General features: G+C 31.3%; 1 protein-coding gene across 3 annotated transcripts in view; it reads right to left on the bottom strand.

Annotated features, from left to right (window-relative positions):
- Positions 1–767: 767 nt before the first annotated feature.
- The window catches only part of LOC143045037 (uncharacterized), a 200,909-nt gene continuing 187,541 nt past the window's right edge, over positions 768–14,135 (bottom strand). For all 3 annotated transcript variants that reach the window (XM_076217320.1, XM_076217323.1, XM_076217324.1), the window contains 4 exons: positions 4,498–4,530; positions 3,953–4,037; positions 3,273–3,374; positions 768–1,433 (listed from right to left, as the gene is read on the bottom strand). In XM_076217320.1, coding sequence (XP_076073435.1) covers positions 1,205–1,433; positions 3,273–3,374; positions 3,953–4,037; positions 4,498–4,530 — 449 coding nt within the window. In that variant the 3' untranslated portion in view covers positions 768–1,204. The remainder of the gene's footprint in view (positions 1,434–3,272; positions 3,375–3,952; positions 4,038–4,497; positions 4,531–14,135) is intronic.

Raw genomic sequence — 14,135 nt, 5'->3', positions numbered from 1 at the left:
AAAATGAAAAGAGAATAATTTTGCATACTATAACTTTTTAGATATTTAGACATATTAAGACTAATTAGGTAGATGTTGATAATATCCACTTGACATGCTTGAAATTCTATTAGATTACTTTTGGAGCAGTTTTGAGTCTTTGAAGCATGCTCAAAAAAGTTCTTTTGGTGAAATCATTTTCATATTTGTCAATTTTTTTTTGCTTCGACCAGCTTTGGAGGAAATATTATAAAAGAATTGATAAAAATCAGCACAGAAGTTTACTTCCTAGCTCATCTAGCCCCTAGCATCTTGTCAGGCATTGTCATTACTAAAAACCAATAAATGTATTCTAATCTGAGGAACAATTCGACCTTTTAACAATTTTTTTTACTAATGATACTGACGATCCTCCACAAAGTACTATTTATAGAATCATACAAATAGTAAGCAAATACATATAAAAAAAGATGTGGTATGATTGCCAATGAGATAATTCTCCACAAGAGACCAAAATGACACAGAAATTTACAACTGCAGGTCACCGTAAGGCCATCAACAATGAGCAAAGTCAATTCCGCATAATCATCTATAAAAGGCCCTGAAATGACAATGTAAAACAATTTAAACGGAAAGACTAACAGCCTTATTTATGTACAAAAAATAAATGAAAACGAATATGTAACACATAAGCAAACGACAACCACTGAATTACAGGCTCCTTATATCATGTTCTCAAATCTAGATATCATCTCCCATTTAGAAAAAAAAAAAAAAAAACACATGAAAAAATGAACCTAGAAAAATGTATTATGTGTTGCTCTCCTAGCTACAAAATGTATCCAAAATCAAAGATGTGGAACATATTCTATCATAATCATTTGGTAACTAATGCAATTAATGTCTCTTCCATGCCCGTCTTGAACATAAAAACTAAATAATAAATAAACAACACTCCTAATGCTCAGATTGTTTGTCATCGTGCAACACAACTAATAACACCATATAGGAAAAACATAGAACTCCTTTTGTCATAAGACACTGTCAAACATTCAAACATACTATCCACACTCATATGTGTCCACACTTGTATATATACAATATATATTGGGTCCTCATATATAATATTATCTATCAAATGATATGGTTCCAAGCTACACAAAGAGAGTTTGGGAGACGCATTACAATACTACAAAATATTAAGTAATGGTTTATCTTTGTATCATCAACAATCTACGTCAATGTCATTCACAGATTCTGGTGTCCAACATTCTCTCGGTGAAATTGGCCGCCCAGCTTTATCTTCTGATAGATTTGAAATATTTTTGATTTCGGCATGCTTCGGTTTGGTTGGGGAGAAAGAGTAGCTAATAGGAGGCGGAGAGCTTATTCCTAATCTGATTGTGTCAAATTCAAATCCATCATTATTGAAGTAGCTACTTTGAACAGATTTTCTAAAAAAATATAAATACAAATTATTGATGTATATTTAAAATACAATAAATGAAAAGTATGATATTGACTGAGGTATGCTCGAAAGATAGGTGTTTTTTTCTATCTTAATTGGATACAAACGAGTTCAAATGTTTGGATGGAGAACACATAAAACTTTGCTTGTAATACAAATTAATTCGTGATATGCCTTGCTATTAAGTTCTGATCGGTTTTAAAATGTAGCGTAAATCTTATAAACTTGGTTTTCAGATAAAATCTACAAACAATGCCAAAAAACGAATAGGTCTTATATTATATAAAATAATCATGATAATTGAAAGCAATATTGGTGTACAGTAAACAGGTCAGGTCAAACTCAGAAAATCGATTATACTCGGTTTTGCGAGTTTACGATCCCGTCAAGCAATAATTAATCATGCTTATAGCCAGTGTAATATAAAAAAAAATTCTGCACAAATCAACAGTGCAAGAATTCATGTCCTTTTTTTATTCAAATAATTGAATCATCAACCAAAAATCAGTAGTTTTCATATCTCAGACTGGCTCTAATACAAAATTTGTTTTACTGTAGTGTATATACAAACCGGAATTCGCTAGGGACTATGTTTTACAACAAAATACTATCGGGACTATGTTTTACCATAAAATGCTATCATAATTAATGCTTGTTCTTTTATTTTCTTTAATATTGAATTTTGGATTATAAAAACAGTCATTGCCATAATGCCCATCAGAATAAGTTGTAACGATAGTGTATTCACATAACAGAAATCAATTAAGATTGGAAAAAGGATGTGTGCCTCATTTCTATATTTATTCTATTTACGGTATTTTTATGCGTCAACTCATTAATTAACTTCTGATACACTAGCATGTCTTCAAAACCGACACTGCATGAACTTTAAAGAAGCTGGACTGAGTGACTCTTAATTGATTCACTAGTATTTCTGAGTTTTGCAATCAATATTCATGGCTGGGCTTACATGTAAAAGTCGTCATCCAATAAACAAAGTTACAGTGGGATTAAAATAATTTGAAGTATATGTTCGATTAATTTGAATGTGTGTTCAAATTTTTCAATCAGTGATGTTGTACGTCGGTGATTTTTGGCAGCTGGTTTTCAATTATTGCCATATGAACTTATCTATCTGTTTGGGTTGCTCATCAAATTTTGTGAATATACCGGAACAATAAACAATTGTCATACAAGTTTGTGTTTTAAAATTAAATTGAGAATAGAAAAGGGGAATATGTCAAATAGACACAACCAAACCATAGAACAGACAACAACAGAAAAAGCTATAAAACTATGTTCAACCCACATTTTATTCTGAAATCAAGTTGGGAATATGGCAGCTGTTTTTCTCTTGTTCTGTTGACTGATAGTGTTTGATTTCGTCCGACATTATGGACCTGTATATTTTGGTATTTTTTTCTGCTACACATTTTTGCGCGTTTCATCTGACCAAGAAACTATCATGATGAGTTCATTTTCAGCTCTGTTTCAATGCTACTGCTGACAGAGGTTTCTTCCGTAGTGAGCACGTTTATCTGTGTTGACTTGCTATATAATTTATATGGTTATAGATATAAATTGACTGTGTACAAAACTTTAATTTTTCGCAATTCTTATTAAGGACTTAAAACAGTAGGAATACACTATATTTAATGGTATTTTTGGCAAACCCTTTTAGTTAACTTAATTCTCCCCAACTTTAGTATTTTAGTTTGCATTCAACCGTCACTGTGAGTCTTGAGACAAAATACGAGCCTGATTTACACTAGTTTTAGCGTAGTATCTATGATTAATGTATGTGCATAATCGATTGAATACTTACATCGTCTTAGGGTTCAATCGAGGTTTTCCAACTTTATCGGATTGACTTTTAAATGTTTCGCTTTCATTCTGTTCAAATCCCTTTTTGTAGGATTTCAAAATTCTAAAAATAGAATTTGAAACTTCCTTGAACATTTGACAGTAACGTGGACACACATTTCTGTGTCAAATGTAACGAACTTGTGAGCTAAAACAACGAATAACGCGAACTCCTGTCGTGTGTGCTTTCACTTTTTATCTTATATTTGGTCGTTTAAAAATAGTAAGACAAATGTGAAAAAATACTATTAAATGAATTGAACGGGTATTTTTTAAGATATTCATTTAAAATATCAAATTATCAGTCATCATATGTTTTGTACAGGATAAAATTACAATGTTTCTGACAACTAGTGAATATGGTATTCATCCGATTTCGGTTCTCATCACACATGTTAGAGTATAAATACAAACATGGAATGTATAAAACATTGATATAAACTCTTTTTGAATTGTTTCTCAGCACACAAAATATATCTGTAAGCTCGAGGGTCAGGTTAATACTAAAAGAAATTTGGATTGGCTGATCACGACTTAATTATTCATTTTAAAGGATAACGCATATTAAAAAAAAATTGTAAATTGATCAATTGGTGATTTTCCTCAGGGGATTGTAACTAAACATTAAATTATGTAACATACCCTTTTTGTCTACAAATCACCATAATGACAACAACCATAATAACTATAATTGGAGTACTGATACATACTGCTAAAATGATTGGCACTGAAATAAAATGGTACATTTTAAAATACCTTAAACTTGAATACCTTAGATAAAAAAAATAGACGAAGAGCTTATAACAGTCTAGACTTGATTTACAAAAGGTCAAAAATTTCCAAACCATTCCAAATCAATGTATAAACTCAAAAGTGATAGTTAAAAAAAATGTACAAAGTAATAGTATTTTCACCACCTTATTTAATTGTAGCATAGATAATCTCACAAGCACGAACAACGTAATGTTCTAAATCTATGTACGTCGTTTCAAAACGCACACTAGTACATAAGCCACTCACTGAGCACATTTGAATATCTGAATATGTAAACAGGTTTGTTTTTTACATACACCTTTGTAAGAAAAAAGAACCATGCAATAAACATGATTAGTTTTGTTTGTGTAAATAAAAACAATTTGTTCAATTGTTGTTGTTTTTTTTAAAGATTTATCATTATGAATACTCACACTTATTTTCCTCGCTAGATATAGGCGTAGGTACTGAAATAGATAAAATAAAAATTCTATACGTTGAATAAACACATTGTCAAAAGAAAAGACATTTCAGTTTTATGTTAAATATTGGCTAATCTCAGAAAACAGTAAGTATTCCTGGAATTACTTTTATAAATTGTGACTTGTATAGAGAATTGTCTCATTGGCACTCATACCACATCTTCCTATATCTAATGACTTTAATTCCTCAATTTCAGCACGTCACTGTTTATTATATTTCCACAGTTCGTACTTAAATTATATATGACGGAGGGGCGAAAGTTACATGAGGGACAGTCAAACTCATAGATAGAAAATAAACTGACAACGTCATGACTAAAAAAAAAGACAGACAAATAATAGTACACAAGACACAACGTAGAAAACTAAAAACTTAGCAACATGACCCCACCAAAAACTTAGGGTGATCTTAGGTGCTCCGGAAGGGTAACCAGATCCTGCTCCACATGTGACACCCGTATTGCTCATGTTATTACAAAACAGGCAAATAGTCTAATTCGGCAGTTCACATTCATGAAAGGGGAGGGGATTGTAGTTTCGACGTAAAGAACATATCCGATATCGTTTGTGAAACGGTTATTCCATAACGGTCAACCAACTCGCGATGGCGTCCGAAGTATAGGATCGTTATACCACTAAACACATTAACTGTATTGAACTCTGTTTCAATTTAACACGTCGAATTACTTCCTAAGCAAATGTATCAATTTTATAACATATTGTCTCCATTTTTCAGTGTACAAATTGTCAAGAAAAAAGCAAAAATCCAAATTGTATCAATCTGTTTAATAAAAATGAGAATGGTAAGTGTCAATAGCATTTCAAAAGCACCTTGGTATAAAATATCAATCCATTTTAAATGTTATTCACGGTCAAAAGTAAAAATTGTCAGCGAAAAAAGTGTAAAAAGACAGAAAAAAAGTATTTTTTTTTGTAAAAGAGGAGATTTAACTGCAAATTCATTCATTCTGTTTTTTGTTTATCATTCATACCATTACAGTCATCAATCGACACAGAATCCGTTCCTTCCGTGGTCATTCCCTTGGGACACGAAAAACAGAATGTTTGACCTGTTTGATCTTGATATGTTCCTTTAGTACATGACAGACATTCTTCGTTGGAATAGTAATGACCAATGCTACAAGGTACTAAAATGAAAATCAAAATATTGCAAATTAGAATATATATTATATATAGCAGCTCTCTATGGACGGTTTCTTATATAATAGCAGAGACATTATACCAAATCCGGCAATAATTTTCAGACAAAGGTTACATGATCATTGTTGACAATTGATATATTTATTTGGTATGAGTACCTATGAGACTATAGGACAATACATGTTTCGTTTTTGTTTATATATAGTTCTGAAGAGTATTAAAAAAGTACTAGTATTACAAAAAAGATTTATTCAAATATTTGTTTTTTTCTTATAAAAATTACTATGGAAAATCATTACCGCAATATGCAATAAATGGAATTGTTCCGGATGGACAATTTAGACTACTGTCTGATGAGGAACTGTTCTGTACTATTTTGTATATGATACTATTGTGCAGAAGATCTAACTCATTTCCATTTTCCAATTCTTCAAGTTCTGTAACGGCGTCTTCTAATCCGTAAAAACAGGTATCTGTTCCATCTGAAATTTAAATTGATTCAATCACACACCAAGACTAGACATCTATACGAAACTATATTTTTATATTCAATGAAAATTTGTTCATGAGTTGGAATCGTTTCCTTTGTGACTTTACCTACATTACTCTTTTTCCCGGCATTGGTAAAGATTTTAGCATACTATGATAAATAACAATCATGTTCATGTCAGTTTTAAAACTATTTCTGTAGTAACTAGATAACAAGTTTTGTTTAGATACTTTGGTCTATTCATTTTGTTATGCATGATAAATTACTTACGTGTAGTCGTATCACATGACAATGTCAAGGTGAAACCAACGAAATTGTTAGTGTCTCGTTTTTTCCGTGAAATATCACAATTTATTACATCATTGGTAGACATCGTACAGATGTTTGACGTGACACATGTGAGTTGCTGTGTAGCTGACTCGATTCTAGCAGTTATCTTGTTTTCGATTTCAGCAATTGATAGCGTATCACATTCCTCCAAGTCGTAATACGCGGAATGATCAACGTGCAACTTGAATGATTGAACAACCTCTGTAATTAGAATAAAAGTATACACACATATGATACAAATTCAATCAACCGCAACATCAGAGTATAAATAATTAGTTTGCATTTATTATTTTCATTATGAGTTCACAGAATATTGAACATGAGTACTAAGTTTTGAATGTATAGGCTCACAACTATGTTATCTAACCTTAGAACTTTAGCCCAATATTGACCGAAATAACAAAATAACAGATATACGCGCAGATCAAAACACATTGTGTCCTTAACATCGTATATTTACTAAATATTTTTAACTTCTATCACTTTAAATTGATTATTTCTGCTACTTTAACAGACGATGAACACTAGTCCTTGATCCTTTAATGTTAAGTGTCTTTGACAAATTTAATATATTCAACTGTTACCACTAAAGAATTCAATTATATCTGTGAATCTATTACCTGTACAATGTGGTAGTCGACCATACGGGTTATCATTTGTCTGAAAGTCCCAGTAATAATATGTTTCGTTTCCACAAACGTATTCGTCTTTTACATCGTGGTCATAGTCAAATCCTTCGTCGCAATTTAACACACATGTTATTGTGTTGCTATTGTTAACACATGACAAGGTGGAGTTTTTCGGTTCAATCAGCTCTGTGCATTCTATAAAAGTTTTTAGAAAAATTAAGAAACTTTGCCTTGGATAAATTATTTAAAATGTTAGGTAACAAATAGGACATAACCATGGTAATCTGTGTTTTAATTTTGAAATTCCTTTTTTATATTTCATCAACAGCTTAGATAGTTAGAATATGATGAAAGTTCAAACTCTTTCTTTCATGTTTTTTTCTAGGAATGTTGTAAACCTTCTTTGTCTTGTGCTTCTTTTTGCGAATATTTTATACCAGAACTTATATCAACAGTTTTCAATAAAAGCATGCGAATCAAGTATAATATCCGATTCAAATTTAGGATGTACTCACTTAAAGGAAATTAAATTTGCAAGTATTAATAACTCATGTTCAGCAATGCATCATAAAAAAGATAAGACAGTACCTCGGCAAGGTTCTAAGCTGCATAATTCAATTTCTGTATCTGATCCTTCGCATAGTTTTCCTCCATTATCTGGAAGGGGATCTGCGCATGCTCGTCGACGTTGGATTGTTCCGTTACCGCAACTTACAGAACATTCTGTCCAGTTGTCCCAGTCAGACCAACTGCCGTCGACTTAAAAAAATATATAATTAGAAAGGCAAACAATACATCCTTAATATTGAAGCATTTCTACATATGCACCTGTCTTTTTTAAACCCATTATTATCAATTGATAGTTTATTAATACATTATATATCAAAAATGAAGAACATGGTAAAGATTGATATATTTTTGTTTGTAAGATGTTGAGAAAAATATGACGAACGACTGAAATATTCTACTGATGAATGAATTAACTATAAGGTCACCATTCTGTATATGAAATATGCTTGTATTTTCATATCTAAATCATATTTAAAGAACTTCGAATAAGATATATTGCCATTGGTGGCTTCAAAATGTATTTACCCATTGCAATTTCGCATAACTCTCCTGTATACTGATAGTCACATGCACACGAATAATCATTGACTTCATCTATACATGTTGCATTATTTTGGCAGGCATGTGCAACGCAGTCATCAATATTTGTATCACAGTTACTGCCCGTAAAACCAATATCACAAGCGCAAGTGTATCCTCCAAGTTTGTCAGTGCAGCTTCCATTCACACAGGGATTCAATTGGCACTCATCATAGTCTGAAAAACAAAAACGATATGAATGAATGATTGAAATGAATTCAATGACTGGTTTTAAACGGAAAAGGAAAAAAAATCCTCCTACAACAAGAACAGAAGTTACAATATAATAAATCATAAAGAAAGAAAAAAATAATTATGGAGAAACATTATTATCATGATAATCATATGTACATCATGACCACATGTTTTTTGAAGGCTCATATACGAGTCCATAGAAATATCAAGATCAAAAGGAACACCAACTAACATCTATGTTAGTCTGAGTTTTTGTTATATATCCATTCTTAAAATGTTGAAGTGCTCATTAGCAAATTATATGTATTTTTCCAAAAAAAAAAAATACGTACATGTAGCAATAGCGTTACTACATGTACTAATAACAAAAAACCAAATCATTTATACTTGCCATCACATTTGGAGGGGATGTTAATGTAGCCATTTATCAGATTGCTATAAGCAAACTCATTCCAGTTGACGAATCCAGAAGGCACACCTTCACTTTCGCATTTCGAATACCAATGTTCATTATTCATATAGCTTTGCTGGGTAACTATGCTGAACTGTGAAATAGCCCCAATAAAGTCATCTCCTGAAGAATAAATATATCATGTATGCTACTAGTTTTCACTTGGATCATATGTATTTCAAAATAAAGGTCGAACTAATGTAAACAATCATTAACAAGTCAAAGGAGAAATGAATCTGATACGACGTTTATCTTTTGAAAATATCAATCTTGTAAAGAAAAAAAATAAATCAACGTATTTAAATATCCAGCTGATGGTGAGAATCAAAAAGAAATCTGTATTGTGGTCTTCATGAGAATATTATTGCTTTTAAGGTTTCATATATGTAAAGTGTTCATTATTTGTGTTCAATTCTTATGTACTTATATGTTATCTTATGTTCTCACTTCTATGGCAAAGAATTGGGGAAAATGTGCGTTTTTTTCAGAAGTCTAACACAAATCAAAGACTTTTAAAGCAGATCTTGATTTCATATTTTCATGTTTAAACCGATAAAAGTCAAAACGGTCTTTGCCTTTATTTCGGTATTCTTGATAACGTTATCTGATTCAATGCTTCTGAACTACAAATAAAGAAGGTTACAACCAAACTTACGTAAGATACACTTTTAACTGATGATCCGCCCATTTCATTAACAGCTCAACTAACGCTATTCAAAACAAACGTCATTTGGACATATACTGACAATATTGAACATACCTCCTAAAGTAATATTTAAGTCAACATTCTGAGATAGATCTATGTTGTTTACATATGCTTTAAGCATTTCTCCATTCAAAAATAAGAAACTCTCATTTCTACTGATGTGTAATGCAATGTGAAACCATTTCTTTGAAAAGTCAAGATTGTCAAAAGCAGCAAACGTGTCTCTGTGAAAAAAATTAAAAAATAGAACTACATGTACATATGTAATAATGATTGGGTTTTAAATAGGCATCAACAGCTTTGTCGATGTTTGGTGCACATTTTTAACCTTTCTGTTTTTTTGTTTAAAGATTTTACCCTTACAAAATTTGAGTCATATCAGCTTTTCATCACTATACATCATTAAGAAGAAAACATGTGAAACAATATATGGTGACCTTTCTATGGCCTTTATATTTACCAGATTTTGATCGGAGTTCGTCTATTAGATAGCATCATTTTTTACTGATTATGTCGTTGTTTTTTCTTTCTTTTTATCTCTTTTGTCTGTTTTTGTTCTGTTTATTTGTTGAAATATTTTTGTTGTTTGGTTTGGCTTTTGTTATACAAAATGTAATCTATTCTTTATTTGTTAAACTCTTGATACATTTGACAATATAATATAATAATAACATATCAATTTTAAACACTGATACATTTTACAATTGGAAATAATCATTACATATCAATTAAATAAATACTGTTATCACATTGGTCGCAATTAATTACATTTCCCAGTGAAATAAAAACCGATAATTTCATATGTAAAATAAATAAAGTCATGACGTCGGATAACAAATTGTGAATGCTTAGAAAAAGAAATAGTTCCTTACATTTTCTACTTAGATTTCAGAAAAAGACCCATTTGCCAATGTGACAAAAAGAATAACTAATCAAAGAATTCAAATATCAAATATTCAACTCGTGACAGAACAACACTCTCATTAATTTACGAGCCTTCGTGAATAAATAGTTATTCGTTGAATATTTTTCTCTATTTGAATTCTTCGATTAGTTATTTAATAAGTAAAAAGCTGAATAATAAATTCCCTCTTACGTGTTAATAGTTAGCAAACTAGACGTCGTTTCTATATGGTCAGATGCAGAAGTTATCATGCTGAAAAAGGTTCCTTGACATTTAGTATGACAATGTATATGGAAAGTCACCACAAATGGTGTTTGAAGTGGAATATCTGTAACTTGCAGCTCTGTATAGGCAGTTTCTGTGCTGTTTGGGAAAACAACATCATAATCTGAATAAAAAATATTGTAATCGTTCTTGTAACCATTTTAAGAATATGTTCCTTATATATTCATACACTGTCTTATACAATTCCCTCTGGGAGTCTTTCTAAACATTTCAGAATTGGAAATAGTATTTTGTAATCGAAAATATTGCTTCATTCCTTGAATAGATGTATGTTATACAAAAACGTTTTTTTGGCCTTTTTAAAACTTTTTTGGATTCGAGCGTCATTGATGAGTATTTGTAGACGAAACGCGCGTCTGGCGTAAATACAAAATGTCATCCTGATATCTATGATGAATTTATTTATATTGCCCTATTGTTTATATTCATATACTATATTACCTATTTATGGAACAGCCTTTTTCATGAATTTATAAGATATTCCTTTAGCTTATGGAATATATTTAACTATCCAGTGCTTGTTGAAACTTGACTCTTCTACTCTTGATGAGTATCAAATAAACAGTTGATAGATTACCGAATAGAAACAAATTATAACTTAACAAATGACAGAAAAGACATCTATAGAAATAATGAAACAATTTCAATATCTTACCAACACAATTCGATACATTGTCATTTTTCTCCATCAATGTAATACGATTTCCTGGACATTGTTTACAGACTGTAGAACCATAGTTGCTCTCGTAATAACCAATATCACATTCTACACATGGTGGGATACCAGCCAAAGACCAGGTACCAGGTTCACATGCATCTACAATACAATATCATTTCTTTTTTATAAGACTTTTAAATAAATTTTACTCTGCAAATTTGTTTGAGTGAATTTATATTTTTTAATTGACTTAGATATTTGTGTATGGTTAAAGAAACCCCTAAAATTTAGTATTTCAAATCAAAGCATATCTAATGATTTGTTTATTAAAAGTAACCCAGTTTGCACATGTTTTCTTTATTCTTCTTCTGTTATTTCATGTATTTAAAGAGTACCTTCACATTCTGAAACATCAATAGCCCCAATTCTGGCTGTTGTCTGAGTATATGGACACGGAATACAGTCATCCTGAGCAGAATGTGGTTGGTATGAACCTCTAGAACAGGTACTGCAGGTTTTTGAACTGACGTCATAAAACGTGCCAGGTGGGCATTGCACTAATAATAAAAATAAAATATACAAACAAAATTAATTAAGTTAAGAAAACAATGTAATATAATACTATTTAGTTGTCTTTTTCGTTATGCTGAGTGTTCTGGCGTTTGTCTGTACTGTATTCCAGTCACGTAGTGTTGTCATCTTAGCGATATGTTTTACCATCAGTTATTATTAAATAGTCCTTTTCTATGTATGTTGGCGGTTGCTCTTGTTGCACTTCAGTGTTTCTGTTGTTCTGTTATTCCGTTGTTTCAATCTCCTATTTGATACGTTTTCATCGGTTATAGTTTGTAGCCTAGATTTTTTCTCTTTCAATCTATAGCTATTTATAACTTTTGAACTGTGGTATACTGCTGTTGCCTTTATTTATAACGTAATAGATCATGAAGATTTCATACATAAAATAACGACCAAATAGCCATACACCTTTTAATGAAACTACCGTATGAAAACTGTTTTCAATACATTTTTAATCAAATGTACCGGTTTTTTTAAATCACACCTTATACATTTGGTGCGTCCGAGGCGCTGTCATAACTTCATGAAACGCACAAAACCAAATCTTACAATGAAAGAGTTGTATTGATATTTGAGAAGTTATAAAACCAAACAAACCCAAAAAGAAAAAGCCACAAAGGCATTTTTACCAGAGAAAGTTGGGACCTTATTTTCTTATTACTGTCTTTATTAGTCAAAGAAAGATCCTTCCGGTGCATCTGGTATCCCCGGTAGTTGGTGGTGTTCGCGTTGCTAAATCTAAAGTTTTCAAAGTTGTGTTTTGTATTTGTTTTTGTCTCGTGGTTTTGTTTTTATATGGCGTTATCAATAGACATAACAAGATGTGGTTTGATTGCCAATGATACAATTCTCCATCCAAGTCACAATTTGTAAAAGTAAAGCATTACAGGTAAAAGCACGGTCATTAACACGGAGCCTTACCTCACACCAAACAGCAAGCTATGAAGGGTTTCCCAAAATGACTAGACTAAGTGTAAAACCATTCAAATGGGAAAACTAACGGTATAATCTATATAAAAAAGAGAAACGCATAACGCTTTTAAACCACATTAACAAACGACAACTACTGAACATAAGAAACCTGACTTTGGACAGGTGCATACAAATGCAGCGTGTTTAAACGTTTTAATAGGTACCAACCTTCACTAATATCATTTTATGTTCGACTTATGAGTTTGAATAACCCTATGTCATCTTTCGTCTCTCTTTTATAATATATAGGTTATAAATCATGTCAGCGACGAACCACTTATTCTTGGTTTTGTGATACCATCGTTAACAAAATATTAACTATTATCAGGCATGTTTAATCAACTTACCACATGCAATTAAAGTACTGAATACAGGAACAGAATTGTCAGGACAATCTAGTTTTAAGTCGTTTGATGTCATTTCACGAAGATGGGCATACTGGTCATGTATGACGAGAGTAAAGTTGTCTGATTTTAATTCTGTCTCTAAAGAATTCAGAAACTCCGTATAAGTATACACTTCTGTTTCATATTGCTGTGATGTAAGTGTACCATTTCCAGACTCGAAATATATGTCTGTATTAATAATCATGTTATCTGTTGACCTTTTCTTTGATGGTGTTGGACAAATTACCTGTATGCATAAAAAACACACAATATCATCAGTAATATGATATCTTCGTCGAAGAAAGCTGCTTCAAGTATACAACAAAAAAATGAAACAATAAACGCAAGTAAATGAAAATGTATTTGATAGGACAAATGTGTATGATGCTGGTACTATCCCCAGTAAAGCATAACATTTGTTTTTCGTAGAAAATACCTGGAGCCTAGTTTGCTTTTGAAAATACACAAACAAATATAAAATTGCAATTAAATGACCGCTTTGTCCTTTACATATATAAAGAAAATATTTTTATTGCAACGGATACTATTTTGGCAAACTGATTCCATCCAATCGCTTAGATACAATTGACCAAAATGCCTCTTTGTTATTTTTAAATGAAATACCTTCACATTTCCAATATTGCATTCAGGAGTCATGCACATTTTCTTTACTAGAAAGGAATCTGAATTTGTTATGG

Source organism: Mytilus galloprovincialis, chromosome 9 (assembly GCF_965363235.1).
Source record: "Mytilus galloprovincialis chromosome 9, xbMytGall1.hap1.1, whole genome shotgun sequence".
NCBI classification, from domain to species: Eukaryota; Metazoa; Mollusca; class Bivalvia; order Mytilida; family Mytilidae; genus Mytilus; species Mytilus galloprovincialis.
The sequence above is the reverse complement of the archived record's forward strand: the minus strand, read 5'-3'. Positions and strand labels throughout refer to the sequence as shown.